General features: G+C 44.0%; 1 protein-coding gene across 1 annotated transcript in view; it reads left to right on the top strand.

The window, feature by feature from the left end:
* LOC122926685 (neuronal acetylcholine receptor subunit alpha-7-like) overlaps positions 1–17,813 on the top strand; it is a 384,000-nt gene that overhangs the window by 64,021 nt on the left and 302,166 nt on the right. Inside the window, exon 3 of the mRNA XM_044278149.1 lies at positions 5,540–5,584. Within this exon, the coding sequence (XP_044134084.1) occupies positions 5,540–5,584 (45 nt within the window). The remainder of the gene's footprint in view (positions 1–5,539; positions 5,585–17,813) is intronic.

Below are 17,813 nucleotides of genomic sequence, written 5' to 3'. Positions count from 1 at the left end.
GGACAGACGCCTTCAATCCTGCCACCTCCAAAGACAGGCCTTGAAGCTGTTTTGCCAAAGCAGCAATAGGATCCATATTGGATTCTAAGTAGAGAAAAAAAAAAAAATATATATATTTTATTTTTATTTTTTTTTTCTCAAAAAAAATAAAAATAAGGGCCAGTTATAATATCACGATCGGCGTAACTGTCACATACGTGACACGGAGGGAGGAAAAGAGGGAGGCCCTGCCCTAGTGAGAGGGAAGGTGGTGACCCCTGACTCACCTTGCGACTGGCGCCTGGCTGCCCTGTCATCCCTAGACGGGTTCCTCACCCGTACGCCGATCACGTGCCTAAAACCCTGGCTTTCCCTAGGATGAGCCCTAGATAGTGAACAGGGCGGTGGGAACACTAGTCCGCACCACTAGCTCTAAAGGAAAACACCAAGGGGAGGACAGACAATACAAACTAAACATATAATCCCAGGAGGGCAACAACAGGAGACAACAAAAGCCCAACAGGGATCCGGAGGGTAGCACTCTGGAACAACAACCAGATTCTCAGCTCCAGTGGGTCAGCATAGATGTCCAGGCAGGAAGCTCTATAACTGGCAACAAGAGAAGTGTGAGAGGAGAATATAAGGAGTTTGGGAGTGGCAGACAAGAAACAGCTGAGGAGGAGAAGCTACGGATCCCTGAGTGAGACAAAAAGGACAGCAAGGCAAACACAGAAAACAAACACTAAGAAACACCGTGATCTTTAGACATAGAGCGCGCAGCCACCCGCTGCGACTTCCTGACCCCGGGTATAACGGAGTCAGACGTGGCTCTTGACACCCTCGTGACATCACCTCTACAGGGAGTGCAGAATTATTAGGCAAGTTGTATTTTTGAGGATTAATTTTATTATTGAACAACAACCCTGTTCTCAATGAACCCAAAAAACTCATAAATATTAAAGCTGAATATTTTTGGAAGTAGTTTTTAGTTTGTTTTTAGTTTTAGCTATTTTAGGGGGATATCTGTGTGTGCAGGTGACCATTACTGTACATAATTATTAGGCAACTTAAAGGGACTCTGTCACCAGTTTCTAACCCCCCCTTTTAAAACTATTGTTCTCTCCATGGTGCCCTTGTCATTACAAAGCTGTTGTTATAAGATAAATCCGCCGTCTAGTTTTGATAAAAATCGCTTTTATCTAACCTGTCAATCTTCTGGATAAGGTGCCCAGGGCGTTTCTGAAGGTCTTAATCTGCCGCTCTCCGCCGCCGCCGTTGGTGCCCAGCTCCTCCCATGATCCTTTCAGCGCCGCCTGAATGTAAAAGAAATCCGCCTCCGGCTCTCCTCAGTGCCCCCTCCTCCTTTTCAAAGATCCCGCGCGTGCGCACAGGCCTGTGCCTGATGCGCCCGTGCAGACTTTTAGATTCTGCCTCGTTGAGCGAGGTGCGCATGCGCGAACATGCGCGAACGCGCGCGCGCTTCGCTCAACGAGGCAGAATCTAAAAGTCCGCACGGGCGCATCAGGCACAGGCCTGTGCGCACGCGCGGGATCTTTCAAAAGGAGGAGGGGGCACTGAGGAGAGCCGGAGGCGGATTTCTTTTACATTCAGGCGGCGCTGAAAGAATCAGGGGAGGAGCTGGGCACCAACGGAGGCGGCGGAGAGCGGCAGATTCAGACCTTCAGAAACGCCCTGGGCACCTTATCCAGAAGATTGACAGGTTAGATAAAAGCGATTTTTATCAAAACTAGACGGCGGATTTATCTTATAACAACAGCTTTGTAATGACAAGGGCACCATGGAGAGAACAATAGTTTTAAAAGGGGGGGTTAGAAACTGGTGACAGAGTCCCTTTAACAAAAAACAAATATATACCCATTTCAATTATTTATTTTTACCAGTGAAACCAATATAACATCTCAACATTCACAAATATACATTTCTGACATTCAAAAACAAAACAAAAACAAATCAGTGACCAATATAGCCACCTTTCTTTGCAAGGACACTCAAAAGCCTGCCATCCATGGATTCTGTCAGTGTTTTGATCTGTTCACCATCAACATTGCGTGCAGCAGCAACCACAGCCTCCCAGACACTGTTCAGAGAGGTGTACTGTTTTCCCTCCTTGTAAATCTCACATTTGATGATGGACCACAGGTTCTCAATGGGGTTCAGATCAGGTGAACAAGGAGGCCATGTCATTAGATTTTCTTCTTTTATACCCTTTCTTGCCAGCCACGTTGTGGAGTACTTGGACGCGTGTGATGGAGCATTGTCCTGCATGAAAATCATGTTTTTCTTACCTTGCAGACTTCTTCCTGTACCACTGCTTGAAGAAGGTGTCTTCCAGAAACTGGCAGTAGGACTGGGAGTTGAGCTTGACTCCATCCTCAACCCAAAAAGGCCCCACAAGCTCATCTTTGATGATACCAGCCCAAACCAGTACTCCACCTCCACCTTGCTGGTGTCTGAGTCGGACTGGAGCTCTCTGCCCTTTACCAATCCAGCCATCTGGCCCATCAAGACTCACTCTCATTTCATCAGTCCATAAAACCTTAGAAAAATCAGTCTTGAGATATTTCTTGGCCCAGTCTTGACGTTTCAGCTTGTGTGTCTTGTTCAGTGGTGGTCGTCTTTCAGCCTTTCTTACCTTGGCCATGTCTCTGAGTATTGCACACCTTGTGCTTTTGGGCACTCCAGTGATATTGCAGCTCTGAAATATGGCCAAACTGGTGGCAAGTGGCATCTTAGCAGCTGCACGCTTGACTTTTCTCAGTTCATGGGCAGTTATTTTGCGCCTTGGTTTTTCCACACGCTTCTTGCGACCCTGTTGACTATTTTGAATGAAACGCTTGATTGTTCGATGATCACGCTTCAGAAGCTTTGCAATTTTAAGAGTGCTGCATCCCTCTGCAAGATATCTCACTATTTTTGACTTTTCTGAGCCTGTCAAGTCCTTCTTTTGACCCATTAGTTGCCTAATAATTATGCACACCTGATATAGGGTGTTGATGTCATTAGACCACACCCCTTCTCATTACAGAGATGCACATCACCTAATATGCTTAATTGGTAGTAGGCTTTCGAGCCTATACAGCTTGGAGTAAGACAACATGCATAAAGAGGATGATGTGGTCAAAATACTCATTTGCCTAATAATTCTGCACGTAGTGTATGAGTGTGTTGGCAATGTTGCCACACCCCAGATGATAAGGCCGTTGCTTCATTATGATTGACTAAAAGCGATCAGCTGGATAATTTTTCATAGAAAAAACATTCATTTTCTTATTTTTTTTTTTTTTTTAAGTTGTATGGGTTTTTAATACATAAAATAAAAAATCATAATGAAGTCTCTTAATAGTTTATTAGAAATAATGCAGAGAATTAAAAAAATCCCCATCAATTCCAATACAAAGCAAGTACAGAGCTCAGAACTAAATTATTTCAGGATGTCGTAATGGTTCGTTAATTTGACAATGGTTAATCAATTCCACACACGTCCCCGGATAGGGGATGTAACAGGGATTAAACTGATAGGATTAGTACTAGTTAAGACACCACTCATATAGGGTGTCACAGCACATTGCTCCGTGCATGTGCAGTGCCCCAACTTGGGAGTAAGAGGACGACCAAGCTGCTTTTTCCATCTCCCGGTTCCTAAAATCAATTCAGTTTGATGTATCAGAGTTTGGTCTGTCACCGTGAAAGTAGTCAAAGGTACCCGGCCTAAATTTTTTTTCACAAAAGGCAATCCCTGATGTGGGATGTAACAGGGATTAAACTGATGAGAAGAGAACTACAGAAAATACCACTCATATCGGGTGTGACAGTAAATTGCAAGGCGCAGACGCAGTGACCGTGGATTAAAACAAAGGGGAGGGAGCCTAGCGTTTTTTTTAACCATCTCCCCGTTCGAAAAATCTATTCAATAAATGGACCCCAGATTGGTGACGTAACAGGGATTAAACTGATGAGAAGAGAACTACAGAAAATACCACTCATATCGGGTGTGACAGTAAATTGCACGGCACAGACGCAGTGACCGTGGATTAAAACAAAGAGGGAGGGAGCCAGCGTTTTTTTTACCATCTCCCCGTTCGAAAAATCTATTCAATAAATGGACCCCAGATTGGGGACGTAACAGGGATTAAACTGATGAGAAGAGAACTACAGAAAATACCACTCATATCGGGTGTGAGAGTAAATTGCACGGCGCAGACACAGTGACCGTGGATTAAAACAAAGGTGAGGGAGCCAGCATTTTATTAACCATCTCCCCGTTCCAAAAATCAATTCAATAAATGGACCCCAGATTGGGGACGTAACAGGGATTAAACTGATGAGAAGAGAACTACAGAAAATACCACTCATATCGGGTGTGAGAGTAAATTGCACGGCGCAGACACAGTGACCGTGGGTTCAAACAAAGGGGAGGGAGCCAGCGTTTTTTTAACCATCTCCCCATTCGAAAAATCAATTCAATTCACCTTTCGGGGACCCTTGGTGTTGTACATGGCTGGGTGGAGGAAGAAACCTTTAATGACATCAACGAGACATGGCTAGCTTGGTATCCAACCTTGTGCAAATGGGGAGTTTGCGGTTGGGCAAATGGACTGTTTGTGGTTGTTTGCGGTGCATTAAAAGTGGAGTTTGGTCTGTCAATGTCTGTGAAGCGGGCGTGACCCTTACACTACCTGATCGATACAACATCATACCTAATTGTATACACACACTGGATGTTTTAAACCACGTTGTTAAAAAAAAAATTGGATTGTTAGGTGATTTATGCCCTTTATGGATTAAAACCCAACTCTGCGTCAACTATGTCATTTTCCATGGGAGTTTTGCCATGGATCCCCCTCCGGCATGCCACAGTCCAGGTGTTATTAGTCCCCTTGAAACAACTTTTCCATCACTACTGTGGCTAGAAAGAGTCCCTGTGGGCTTTAAAATTTGCCTGCCTATTGAAGTCAATGGCGGTTCGCCTGGTTCGCCCGTTCACGAACATTTGCAAAAATTTGCGTTCGCCATTCGCGAACGGAAAATTTTATGTTCGCGACATCTCTAGCCCCAGACCAGTCCCTTACATTATTTTAGTCCCCAGACCAGGCTTATACAACCTACTACACTCTGATTCCAATGTTCCGATTTCAGGGCATTGTGCATGATACAGAATACTATGGGGGAGATTTATCAAACTGGTGTAAAGTAGAACTGACTAGCAACCAATCAGGTTCCACCTTTCATTTTTCACAGCTCCTTTGTAAAATGAAAGGTGGAATCTGATTGGTTGTTATGGGCAATGAAGCCAGTTCTATATGGTATTTCCTATACAATTATATATGAGTGCCACGATTGTCCACCCCACATCTCAGTGGATTAGAAGTATATTTTTTTTTTTTTGGGGGGGGGGCAATTTTTGGTCACTTTAAATTTCAATAACTTTTAAATCCACACTTAAGTCATCACATTCCTGTTAGGGGTTAAGTGAAATCATTGACATTTCCAGTATAATTTTAGCAATCAACATCACAGTGATTTCCTCTTTCTCTTCCAGGATGAAAAGAACCAAGTTCTGATTACAAATGCGTGGCTACAAATTGTAAGTACCATACTTTCATGTCATTACTGAAGCTTTTCTTTAATGCTGTAAGTTACTTTTCAGGTTTTATTTAAGGAGATAATTATATCTTACTTGTGAATTAGAAAATTACAGCACAAATCCAAAACATATTTAATTATATCTCTATTTTTTTTAGCAACATAGTAAACCATCTGAAACCATCTACTGTATAAATGAGGTTTTATAATATTTTTTTTCACAAATTGTTTACTGACTTGATTAAATGTTAGGCTATATAATGTATGTGTCTGGTATAATTGGGCTGTTTTGAACAAAGATCATGGGTCAACTGATATGACAAGGGATCAAGGTTTGGTTCATTTAAATAGTGAGAAGTCCTAGTGTTGCCGTGGTTTTATTGACGATAAAATAGAGGACTGCTGTCCATAGGGTCTATTCAGAATGTTCACCCAGTATTTTACAGAACAAATATTTTCAAAAACTTGAGCCTGAGACTGGAAATGAAAGGAAGGCATATAGAGCCAACTGAAAGCTTAACCAAAATAAAACCAGGCAGCAAATATGCAACAGCATATTGCATCTAGAAATTAGCGTATCGAAGTTGACAAAGTGTAATTCGATCCGAATTTCAGGAAAGTTCGATTTGCACCGAATCCGAATTTCCTCACGCTTCGTGGTAATGTGGCTGCTGCACGTGTTAGGACATGGAGCAAGGAACTCTGGGAACGAGGGAGCACCCACAATGCCATTCATGAGGCAAATTAGCAGCCAGCCAGCCCTGTGACGTCACAGCCCTATAAATAGGCTCAGTCATCTTGGATTCAGCCATTTTCCAGTGTACTTAGAGCAGAGAGAGATGTCAGCAGCTGCTATGGACAGTTGTAGAAAAGACTTTAAAACTTTTATTTTGCCATATAGAAGTTCAGGGTAAGGATAGGGAGGAATCATTCCACAGTATTGAAGCAGAACAGGGTTCAGTAGGGAAGTTTACAGCCTTGTTATTAGGAACAATCCTATTACACCTTGCTGCACTGACTGAGGACCCAAATTGCCATTATACAGCTCTGTAATTCCAGCAAACCGTTCTTGTTATTGGGGTGCAAGTGCTCTTTGATATAGCCATTAACAGGATTTATTATAAGTAAATATATCTACGTCTTATTTGCCCTTGTGCGGTGCAGTTATATGTTCTAAAGCATTTTTGGCCTGTATTAGTGGGAAAAAAAAAATATTTGCCGTTCACCGGTGCAGTTATATGCCTTTTGTGGCATGTATAAGTGGAAAAAAATAAGGGCCCATTTGCCATTCAGCGGTGTAGTTATATCTTTTAAAGCCATTATTGGCTTTGTGTGGTGTGAGAAATTACAGCCCTTTTTGGCGTGTATTAGTGGCAAAAAAATATATATTATTTGCGGTTCAGCGGTGCAGTTATATGTTCTAAAGCCCTTTTTAGGGTGTATTAGTGGCACAAAAAAAGTATTTACCATTGTGTGGTGAAATAAGAAATTGCAGCCTTTTTGGCGTGTATTAGTGGCAAAAAAAATATTATTATTAGCGGTTCAGCGGTGCAGTTATATGTTCTAAAGCCCTTTTTGGCGTGTATTAGTGGCCAAAAAATATATATTATTTGCCATTCAGCGGTGCAGTTATATGTTCTAAAGCCCTTTTTGGCGTGTATAAATGAAAAAAATAAGGGCCTATTTGCCATTCAGCGGTGCAGTTATATGTTCTAAAGCCCTTTTTGGGGTGTATTAGTGGCGCAAAAAAAAGGATTTGCCGTTGTGTGGTGAAGTAAGGAATTACAGCCTTTTTTGGCGTGCATTAGTGGCAAAAAAATATATATATTATTTGCCGTTCAGCGGTGCAGTTAAATGATCTAAAGCCCTTTTTGGGGTGTATTAGTGGCACACAAAAAAAAGTTTTTGCCATTGTGTGGTGACGTGAGAAATTACAGCCCTTTATGGCGTGTATTAGTGGCAAAAAAATATATATTATTTGCAATTCAATGGTGCAGTTATATGTTCTAAAGCCTTTTGTGGCGTGGAAAAGTGGAAAAAAATAAGGGCCTATTTGCCATTCAGCGGTGCAGTTATATGTTCTAAAGCCCTTATTGGCGTGTATTAGTGGCAAAAAATATATATTATTTGCCATTCAGAGGTGCAGTTATATGTTCTAAAGCCTTTTTTGGCGTGTATAAGTGGAAAAAAATAAGGGCCTATTTGCCATTCAGCGGTGCAGTTATATGTTCTAAAGCTCTTATTGGCGTGTAATAGTGGCAAAAAAATATATATTATTTGCCGTTCAGCGGTGTAGTTATATGTTCTAAAGCCCTTTTTGGGGTGTATTAGTGGCACAAAAAAAGTATTTGCCATTGTGTGTTGAAGTAAGAAATTACAGCCCAATGCTGCCCAAATCCCCTGAAGAAGCCAGTTATCTGGTGAAACATGTTGGGGGCAGATTTAGCTTTAAAATCAGCCATCTACTCCACTGTCAGCTAGTTAGCAGTAGTCCGGATGGCCTACTTATCTAAGCTAGAGTAGTTTAGCAGTGTGATACGGTATTCAAACCGTGAATGTTATGTACACAGTGTGCACCACCAAAGGGATAGACAGAGGTCAGCTAACATATGGTATTATCCATGTGCTGTATTAGAAGTGGGAAGAGTGAGTTCAGCTCCCACAACTTAGCCTAGATGAAGGTGTCACTGCAAGCGACTGCCTATAAGTGACAGGGGTGAGAGATAGTGCACGTGCTCTCCCTCCTGACTCACTGAGCATCATTTGACCACGCAGTGGAGTGTTTACTGCATTTTTAATCTTTTTCTATTATTTGGTTCATCAAGTAAAATTAAATAAAGGTATAAAGCACGTATTTTAACCCAAATAATAATAAAAGTGAAGTATAACATTTTCACCTGGGACAAGATAGGTTCAACGCCTGCATTGGCATCTGTAAATAAACTAGGAGGAATAACAGGGCCGCCGCCAGGATGCAATCCTGCGTGCGGCGGTCCTGGGATCGTTAATAACAGAATAGAACAACAGTATCTAACGCGTGTATCTCACAATGAAAGTTGCAACAAAGGCTGCAATGTTAAGTATTTTGCCTAAAATGGGTGTTTTTTTTTAAACCCAGAATATTATTGCTGTATTTCAAGCTTGTATCTCAAACTGACAGATGCAGACAAGGCTGCAATATTAATTTTTTTGCCCAAAATGGGTGTTTTTTTAATAACAGAATAGAACACCAGTATCTAACACGTGTATCTCACAATGACAGATGCAGCAAAAGTTTTTTTAAACCCAGAATATTATTGCTGCATTTCAAGCTTAAATTGCACACTGACTAATGCGGCATAGGCCCCAGATGGAGGGTATTGCCAAAAATGGAAAACCCAGAAAATTATTGAAGTTTTTCAAGCTTGTTTTTAACAATGACAGATGCAGCAAACGCCGCAAGAATTTGGATTTTGCCCTAAATTGGTGTTTTTTTTATTACAGAATATAACAGCATTATATAACGCTTGAATTTCACACTGAAAGATACAGCAAGGGCTGTAAAATTTAGTATTTTGCCCCAAAAGGGTGTTTTTTAAAACCCAGAAAATTATTGCTGTATTTCTAGCTTAAATTGCACACTGACTAATGCGGCATAGGCCCCAGATGGAGGGTATTGCCTAAAGTGGGTGTTTTTTAAAACCCAGAAAATTATTGAAGTATTTCAAGCTTGTTTTAACAATGACAGATGCAGCAAACGCCACAAAATTTGGATTTTGCCCTAAATGGGTGTTTTTTTAATAACAGAATATGACAGCAGTATATAACGCCTGAATTTCACACTGAAAAATGCAGCAAGGGCTATAAAATGATTGCTGTATTTCTAGCTTAAATTGCACACTGACTAATGTGGCATAGGCCCCAGATGGAGGGTATTGCCCAAAATGGTTTTTTTTTAAAACCCAGAAAATTATTGCAGTATTTCAAGCTTAAATTGCACACAGACAAATGCTGCAAAGGCCACAGATGTAGGGTCTTGCCAAAAATGGGTGATTTTTTTAAACCCAGAATATAATTGCAGTATTTTAAGCTTCTATTTGACTGTCACAAATGCACATATGCTGTGCTGGTTCAAAGAACATGCATAAAATGGCCGCCGCCTACCTAACAGACGGATAAAAGTAATTTTTCTGGGTCACTGGGCTCAGGGCAGGGTAAAAAGATTGTGCACTGCACCCACAGAACAAAATCTAGGTAGATCGCTGAGTTAACAAGCACTTCTGATTAAAGATTCTGTCCTATTCTCTCCCTCACAGCAGCAGCATCCTATCCCTACACAAATCAGAGCAGAGTGACGTGCAGCGCCATGTGACTCCAGCTTATGTAGAGGCTGGGTCACATGCTGCAATGGCCAATCACAGCCATGCCATTAGTAGGCATGGCTGTGATGGCTTCTAAGGGCACACGAGTTAAACGCTTGTTGATTAGCTGCTCTGCAGCCTTTCAAAAAGCACCATAAAATAGCCGAACACCGAACCCAAACTTTTATTGAAAAGTTCGGGTTCGGGTCCGGGGGCCAAAAATCCTAAAGTTCGGGTTTGCTCAACCCTAGTAAATAATAGTCCAAAATCGGGGTTATACATTTCCTTTAAACCTTCCTTGCAAACCTTTCTAAAATACTTTTAGAGTGCAGATTGATGGGAGAAAACTTGATATATACACAATGAAGTAATTGAGGGTGTATATGTGTCTCCCAGGTTCCTAACATATGCTGAGGAAAGCTATTTAGGAAAGGGTTTACCCTAAGGCCCCTTTCACACGAGCGAGTTTTCCACGCGGGTGCGATGTGTGAGGTGAACGTATTGCACCCGCACTGAATCCGGACCCATTCATTTCTATGTGGCTGTGCACATGAGCGGTGATTTTCACGCATCACTTGTGTGTTGCATGAAAATCGCAGCATGCTCTATATTGTGCGATTTTCACGCGATGCAGGCCCCATAGAAGTGAATGGGGCTGCGTGAAAAACGCAATGCATCCGGATAGACCGCATTGCATTGCGTTTTTCACGCAAGTAACTTAGCAACACTCATGGGATATAATACAGGAAGTAGGCGGGTTTTTTTCTCTGTGTCTGTCTGCGTGTGGTTTGTGGCAGCACATGAGGAAGAAGTTGTCTGCAGCTTTTTCAAGCCCTTGCAGAGCCAAATATCCACACAATGCCAAAAACTCCACGTGCCATGGATGTTGAAAAACTTATTGTCCTGGTGCAGGATAGGCCCTGCCTCTGGGATCTTCATTCTTCAGATTACCAGGACAGATATAAGAAGGATGCTGCCTGGGTGGAGGTTACCCAGGATCTGTATGCACCCATATGAGAAACGACCAAAGGCCAAAGCCGCAAGAATTTAAGTAAGTAAACAATATATACATGTTTGATCCATGTTGTCCTCCCTAGTATATAGGTCTTGTTATATGTTAGTCTACCTATCACTTTAGAAATTGATACATGTTCCTTTCTTGTCTTTCTATTACCAGTTGAAGAGGTCAAGAATCGTTGGCGGAGCTGCCGTGACCAGTTCCGCAAGGAAATTAAAAATCAGGGGCGGAGCAGGGCTGGTCCCCCCAAGCAAAGACCCTACCTCTTCCGGGAGCAGCTAATGTTCCTTCGCGCCGTCATGGATCTGCATCAGTAAGTCTATTCTACACACTGTCCACAACATGTGAAGCTATACGCACTGTATGTCGAATTTTTAGGTACTGTGAATGGTTTGAATGGATCAATGTGAAATGTCATAGTTGGCAATAGCAAACAGTCACATTGCTCCTTTCTTAACCAAAAGTAGGAGATTAAAATGACAAGTTGAGTAAGATTGATGGTATGGATACCTAGGTTAATGATGTAGCAGGGTTAACCCACATGCTCTATGGGACATAAGATGTCTAATAAATGTGTAAAAAAGTGGAATGCGTTTTTTTTTCTTCGTCGTTTTGGTTAAAGTTAACACGATATAGGCATTATATTTCAGAGTGTGTGGGTTATCCCTGCTACATCTATACTACCACATATGTCTTATATTTGTTGGCAGGTGCGTTGCTAGGGTCTGAAAACATCTGGGGCACAAGCCCATTGTACAATGCCCCCGCGAAGCCAAGACCCACCCATGAAGCTACGTCCCAATCCCCGGGGGGGGAGGGGGGAATTCACAGTAGTTATTAACCTCTTTTAGCAGTCCCCCCTTGACAGTAGTTATTAACCCCTTTCAGCAGTCCCCCTTCAGTGAATAGGGGACTGCTGAAAGGGGTTAATAACTACTGCAAAGGGACTAGCCATCTGGGCAACCCCCAGATCACCCCCCTCCCCCCCTTGTACTTGTTCCGCTACTTATCTGCTGCGCCGGCATGAGTTCAGTCACTTCTGTGGCATCGGTGCTCAATCGCAGGATGCCACAGAAGTGACTGAACTCAGGGAAGTACAAGGGGGGGTGGGGGGTGATCTGTGGGGTTGCCCAGTTCCAATCAATATAAAAAGTAAAAAGTGTCCAGCTTATTCAATATAGATCAATGAAAAAGGATCTAAAGTTCACAGTATAATGTCCAGCAGTATTGATCCCCTTAAAACATAACTTTTACTAGTCAGATCATAAAAAAGGTACCACTGTGGTGGTTCACCAGTGCATAAGTGAAAAAGACAAACAACAATGATAATAGATGCAGGGATATGTCTGGGAGCTAGTCGTAAAGACTCCACTACGAGAGGGATGAGTGAACACAGGGCAGCAAAATGGGAGCAATGGGTATGCCTATACTCTCCCTAAGCTCACCCTGGCTATAACCTCAGCCCAGGGACGTCCCCTTATGGTGGAGACTCCCTGTCCTCGTTCCTGGGCTGACTGCCCTGCGTTTACCCTCCTCTTTACAATTAACAAAAATTGCTCCACAGACCATAAGTAGGTGTGGTCATGTGTCCCTGGTGGGAAAGAAAAAAATTCCTACAGGGACACTAGGATGGATAGGACCAATCAAGATCGATACAGTAGGGTGAATTGAATCAATATCACCTATACCCTATAGAGCCAAGCCCGGGTGCACCAGTCAATGCATTCCCAGGTTGGTTCTAAATGAAGCCCCAACGCGTTTCCCCTATCACTAGGTTCATCAGGGGGCATATGTGGTCAGAGATACAACCATCACAGAAAGAATTATATGGTCAGAAATGCAACCATCACACAAGATAGGTTAAAGATACTTAAGATAAGGTGAGGCAACAGGACCAGAGACGCAGATGATGTTTAGGCATAGGACCAAGGGACCCATTTGATATGTCCCACCTGTAAGAAATAAAGATGCTCTCAGTTCATGTACTAGACACAGTACAATGCATTTGTATCCCCTATATCTCCTTCAAATCAGCACTTACTCAATGTCCCGTGCAGTCAGGAGGAAAGAGAGCCCACATGATACGGGCCAATACGTCACTTAGGGATCTGTGAGCAAAAATTCAAGCATGGTGTGAAACACACTACATGCTACAGTGATGTAAATTTTCAATAGATTGTCCAGACTTACATTTAACCTGCGTCCTGGTGTCGTCCTGTTCCTCCTCTCATTCACACACACTCCCGTTCCCTTAAGTAGCCACCCACCAGTTGTGTCTGATTCATGCTGATTAGTATGTTTAACTTCCGGCCTGAGAATCGTGTATACACGTCATGAGTCGTCCCTCATGTAGTTGGAGGTACATACCGGAGCATTCTGAGCCGGCCGGGCCACGTGGAACGCACTCGGAACTAACATCCGGTTGCGTGGAACGCACAGCTACGTCACTTCCGGTCCGTACGGCGCCTCATCCAGGTGGAACGCATGGGGCAGTCACATCCTGTTGTATGGACCGCAGACTCACTCCCCATCCGTTCCATCAGTCGAATCGCTTCTACTCAGCGCAGATATCATCACATTAGAGGCAAGGTAGCGCAATGCTCAATACATTAAACCAGTCACTTACATATAGCATAGTGCTTATTATTCTGGCGTTCTATTCGGGAAAGGGGGCGGGGTCTGGGAGCTATTGATGATGCAGTATTGTACTTTTCACTAAAGGTGTATTACTATTATAAGTGAGACACCTAAGGCACATTGGATGAGCAATGTGCAACCTGGATACTTTAAAGTAGTATCCTACTTTTATCATGGCTATTGGTAAAATTACCGACGTGGCGCTACTTTATGACAGCGGGATAGAGGAAAACGTACGGCCCCATGAATAACCGTCCCTGGAGGGAAGTAGATCATAGGAAACAGGAGAACGTAAGTCTCTCATTGATCCCTAATGGTGCCTGGGATCTGAAGCGGTGAATCCACATGCATTCTTTTTGGAGGATTTTACGGTCCCAATCGCCACCCCTTGGAGATACAGGGATGGTTTCCAGGACCGAAAATCGCAAGCACTTAGGGTCGCCACCGTGCACATCAATTACATGTGACGCGACGGGTGTGATCTTTTTCTTCACCACGTCGTTCACGTGTTCACAGATTCGACGCCTGACCTCACGGATAGTTTTGCCTATGTAGTCCAAGGGGCAAGGGCATTGGCACAGATAGACTGCACCCTTGCTTCTGCAGTTGTAAAAATCTCTGATTTCATAGGCTTGACCAGTTACTGAGCAGATGTTAGATTTTGCGGTGGATATGAACGCACAGGCTTTGCAGGAGCCACATTTAAACATCCCGCAAGGTTTCCGGTCCAGCCAAGTGCCGGCTCCAGTTGGTGCACTGTAATGGCTATGAACCAAGCGGTCTCTTATGCTCCTCCCCCGCCTATAAGTAACGCTCGGTTGCTTAGTCAGTACATCCTTCAGGTCAGGGTCCATGTGGAGAATTGGCCAGTACCTTTTCAGGACTGACATTACTTCCACATTTGCACAGTCGAATACAGATATTAAGCGTATAGGTTGTTGTACACTCTGTACCTTAGGTTTCGGGACAAGTAATTCGGTACGCTCCCTGCTTGCGGCGTTCCGAAACGCCCCTCCGAGGACTGTTTGAGGATATCCCCTCTCTCTGAATCTCGTCTGTAATTTCCTGGCCTCAGTGTGAAACGTCTTACCCTCGGAGCAGTTTCTCCGGGTCCTCAAATACTGACCCTTTGGTATGCCACGTTTAAGCGGTAGAGGGTGATGGCTCTCCCAATGCAACAACGAGTTGGTCGCGGTGTCCTTTCTGAATAAGTTGGCAGTGAGTTTTTCTCCCTCCCTGGTTATCCGTACATCAAGGAAGGGGATAGAGTGATGGTCAAACTCAAAAGTAAATCGCAGACCAACATCGTTGTTGTTAAGGGACCCCACAAACTCCTGGAGCTCACCCGACCCACCCTTCCAAATCACGAAAATGTAGTCTATATATCTTGTCCAGAAGGTGATCTCTCGGACCACCAGGTCTCCCTATCTGGAAACACGACAGTGTCCTCCCACCAGCCCAGGAAGAGGTTGGCATAAGTGGGGGCGCAGGGGCTCCCCATTGCCGTCCCCCTGAGCTGGTGGTAGAACCGCGAATTGAAGAGAAAAAAGTTGTGGGTCAGGGTGAACTCCAGGAGCCTGAGCACAAAGATGTTATGCGCCCTGCAGTGGATGTCCCTAGTCTTCAGGTAGTATTCAGTAGCAGAGATCCCCTTCGTATGTGGGATAGAGCTATAAAGGGACTCGACATCTATGCTTGCCAGTATGCAGTCCTTGTCCATATTGATCGCGTCGATCTTGCTGAGGAAGTCCATCGTGTCCCTCGTATATGAGGGTAAAGACACGACGAACTCCCTCAGCACACGATCGACGTAGATCCCACAGTTCTGGGTCAGGGAGTTAACCCCGGAGACAATGGGGCGCCCCTTGAGGGGTATAACCCCCTTATGGATTTTGGGTAATCCGTAGAAGGTAGCAATGGTGGAGTGAGCGGGAAGGAGAAAGTTGTACTCAGCCGCCGAAATCAATCTGTCTACTAGAGCGTCAGTCAAGATGATCTTCAAGTCCTCGTAGAAGGGGGTCAGGGGGTTCGTATCCAACACCCTATAACCTTCCCTATCTTTCAGAAGATTCAAACACATAGTCTGATACGCTACATGGTCAAGAATGACCAAATTGCCACCCTTATCAGAGGGTTTGATGATTATAGATTTATCTTTCTCAAGGGCAGTCAGGGCTGACATCTCCATTCGAGACAGATTGAAGTGGCGGGGAGACATTCCCTCAAATCTCTCCAGCTCACTCGTCACCATTTGCATAAATATATCCACACATTCGTATTTTATGGGTGGGGGCATCTTTGTACTTGTTGGTTTAAGATTGGTATATGGTCCCTGACCTGGGCACCGGCTACCTTCCTCCCCCAGTTCACAGAGGGTCTGCAAAGAGGCAAGATCACATTCGCTCAGGCCGAGTCTGGCACATGTTTGTCTATCATTATCCCTAAAGAATTTGTGCCACTTAAGGCGTCTAGCAAATAGGCTCAGGTCCTTAATCCACGTGAATAGACAGAAATTAGTGGTTGGAACAAATGACAAACCCTTACTCAATACCCCTAGTTCAAGTACACTTAGGGACCGAGATGATAAATTCACAACTTGGAGCCCATCCTTCAGGTTCTGTCGGCTTTGTTCCCCCCCCGAAGATTGTAAGGGATCTGACTTTTCTCTAAAAAAGACGCCGAGGCGCATGCTGGGGAATGTGACGACGGAAAATTGTTGGAGGCAGCACCAGATGTTTGAGATGATGAGCCAGAGGGATAGGATGCTGGCCCGGTGGAGTAATTTACCCCCCCCGGACGACCCCTCCCGCTTGTTCCTCCCTTCTGCCATCGTCGTCTACCCCTTCTCCCAGTCTGTGTCGAGCCTCTACCCCTATAGTTCCCACCTGATAATTCGGTGTCGGAGGAGTCCACCTCCGATGTGGACACCTCAGACACCAAAGGTGCAGAGCCAGTGGGTTGTTGTTGGTAGGCCCTGTTCTCTCTAAATTCCGAGAGGTCGCGGAGGAACTGTCTATGCTTTCTCTCTTTTATGACAGTTTGAAACCTTTCAACCGACACTTGGAGAGAAGCTTCCCGTCTAGAGAAATCTGGGTCGTCTTTATAGGTGAGGGCAATATCAATTTGTTCCTGAAGGCTAGCAGATGTTTTTTCAAACATCAATTTCTCCTCATCAAGGAGGATTTGCATGAGGTTCAGTGAACTAAGTGTCAGTTGTTCCTCCCACCTGGTTATGAGGGATGGTGATACGATACGTTCTGCCGGTTTAACTTGGAGACGAAGTCCTTTTGGGACTATCTTGTGTTCCAAGTAACTCTCGAAACAACGTATCTCCCACCAAGATTTAATGTTGTCGCGTTGGGGCTTCATTTAGAACCAACCTGGGAATGCATTGACTGGTGCACCCGGGCTTGGCTCTATAGGGTATAGGTGATATTAATTCACCCTACTGTATCGATCTTGATTGGTCCTATCCATCCTAGTGTCCCTGTAGGAATTTTTTCTTTCCTACCAGGGACACATGACCACACCTACTTATGGTCTGTGGAGCAATTTTTGTTAATTGTAAAGAGGAGGGTAAACGCAGGGCAGTCAGCCCAGGAACGAGGACAGGGAGTCTCCACCATAAGGGGACGTCCCTGGGCTGAGGTTATAGCCAGGGTGAGCATTAGGGAGAGTATAGGCATACCCATTGCTCCCATTTTGCTGCCCTGTGTTCACTCATCCCTCTCGTAGTGGAGTCTGTACTGACTAGCTCCCAGACATATTCCTGCATCTATTATCATTGTTGTTTGTCTTTTTCACTTATGCACTGGTGAACCACCACAGTGGTACCTTTTTTATGATCTGACTAGTAAAAGTTATGTTTTAAGGGGATCAATACTGCTGGACATTACAATATAAAAAGTACCTGGAATATGCCCAAAAAATGCTACCAGCAATCCAGCATAACATTCAGGGCACTGGACAAAACATCTGGGGCACAAGCCCCGAATGTTTTGACATAATGACGCCCCTGTTTGTTGGGCCAGTTAGTACTATGTGACAAATGTATTTTGTGTAGCTCATGACAGGTATATGTGCAAGGCTTATTTTTAATCGTCATGTATATGTATTTTATTCATTTTGTAGAACGGAGGACAACCTAGAGGAGGAAGGTGATGATTCGGCCCCACAACTGTCAAGCGCTTGTGAGGAGGAGACGACAGCTGCCCAGCAGGAGACTCTTCCTGGAC

This window comes from Bufo gargarizans, chromosome 1 (assembly GCF_014858855.1).
Source record: "Bufo gargarizans isolate SCDJY-AF-19 chromosome 1, ASM1485885v1, whole genome shotgun sequence".
NCBI lineage: Eukaryota > Metazoa > Chordata > Amphibia > Anura > Bufonidae > Bufo > Bufo gargarizans.
The sequence above is the reverse complement of the archived record's forward strand: the minus strand, read 5'-3'. Positions and strand labels throughout refer to the sequence as shown.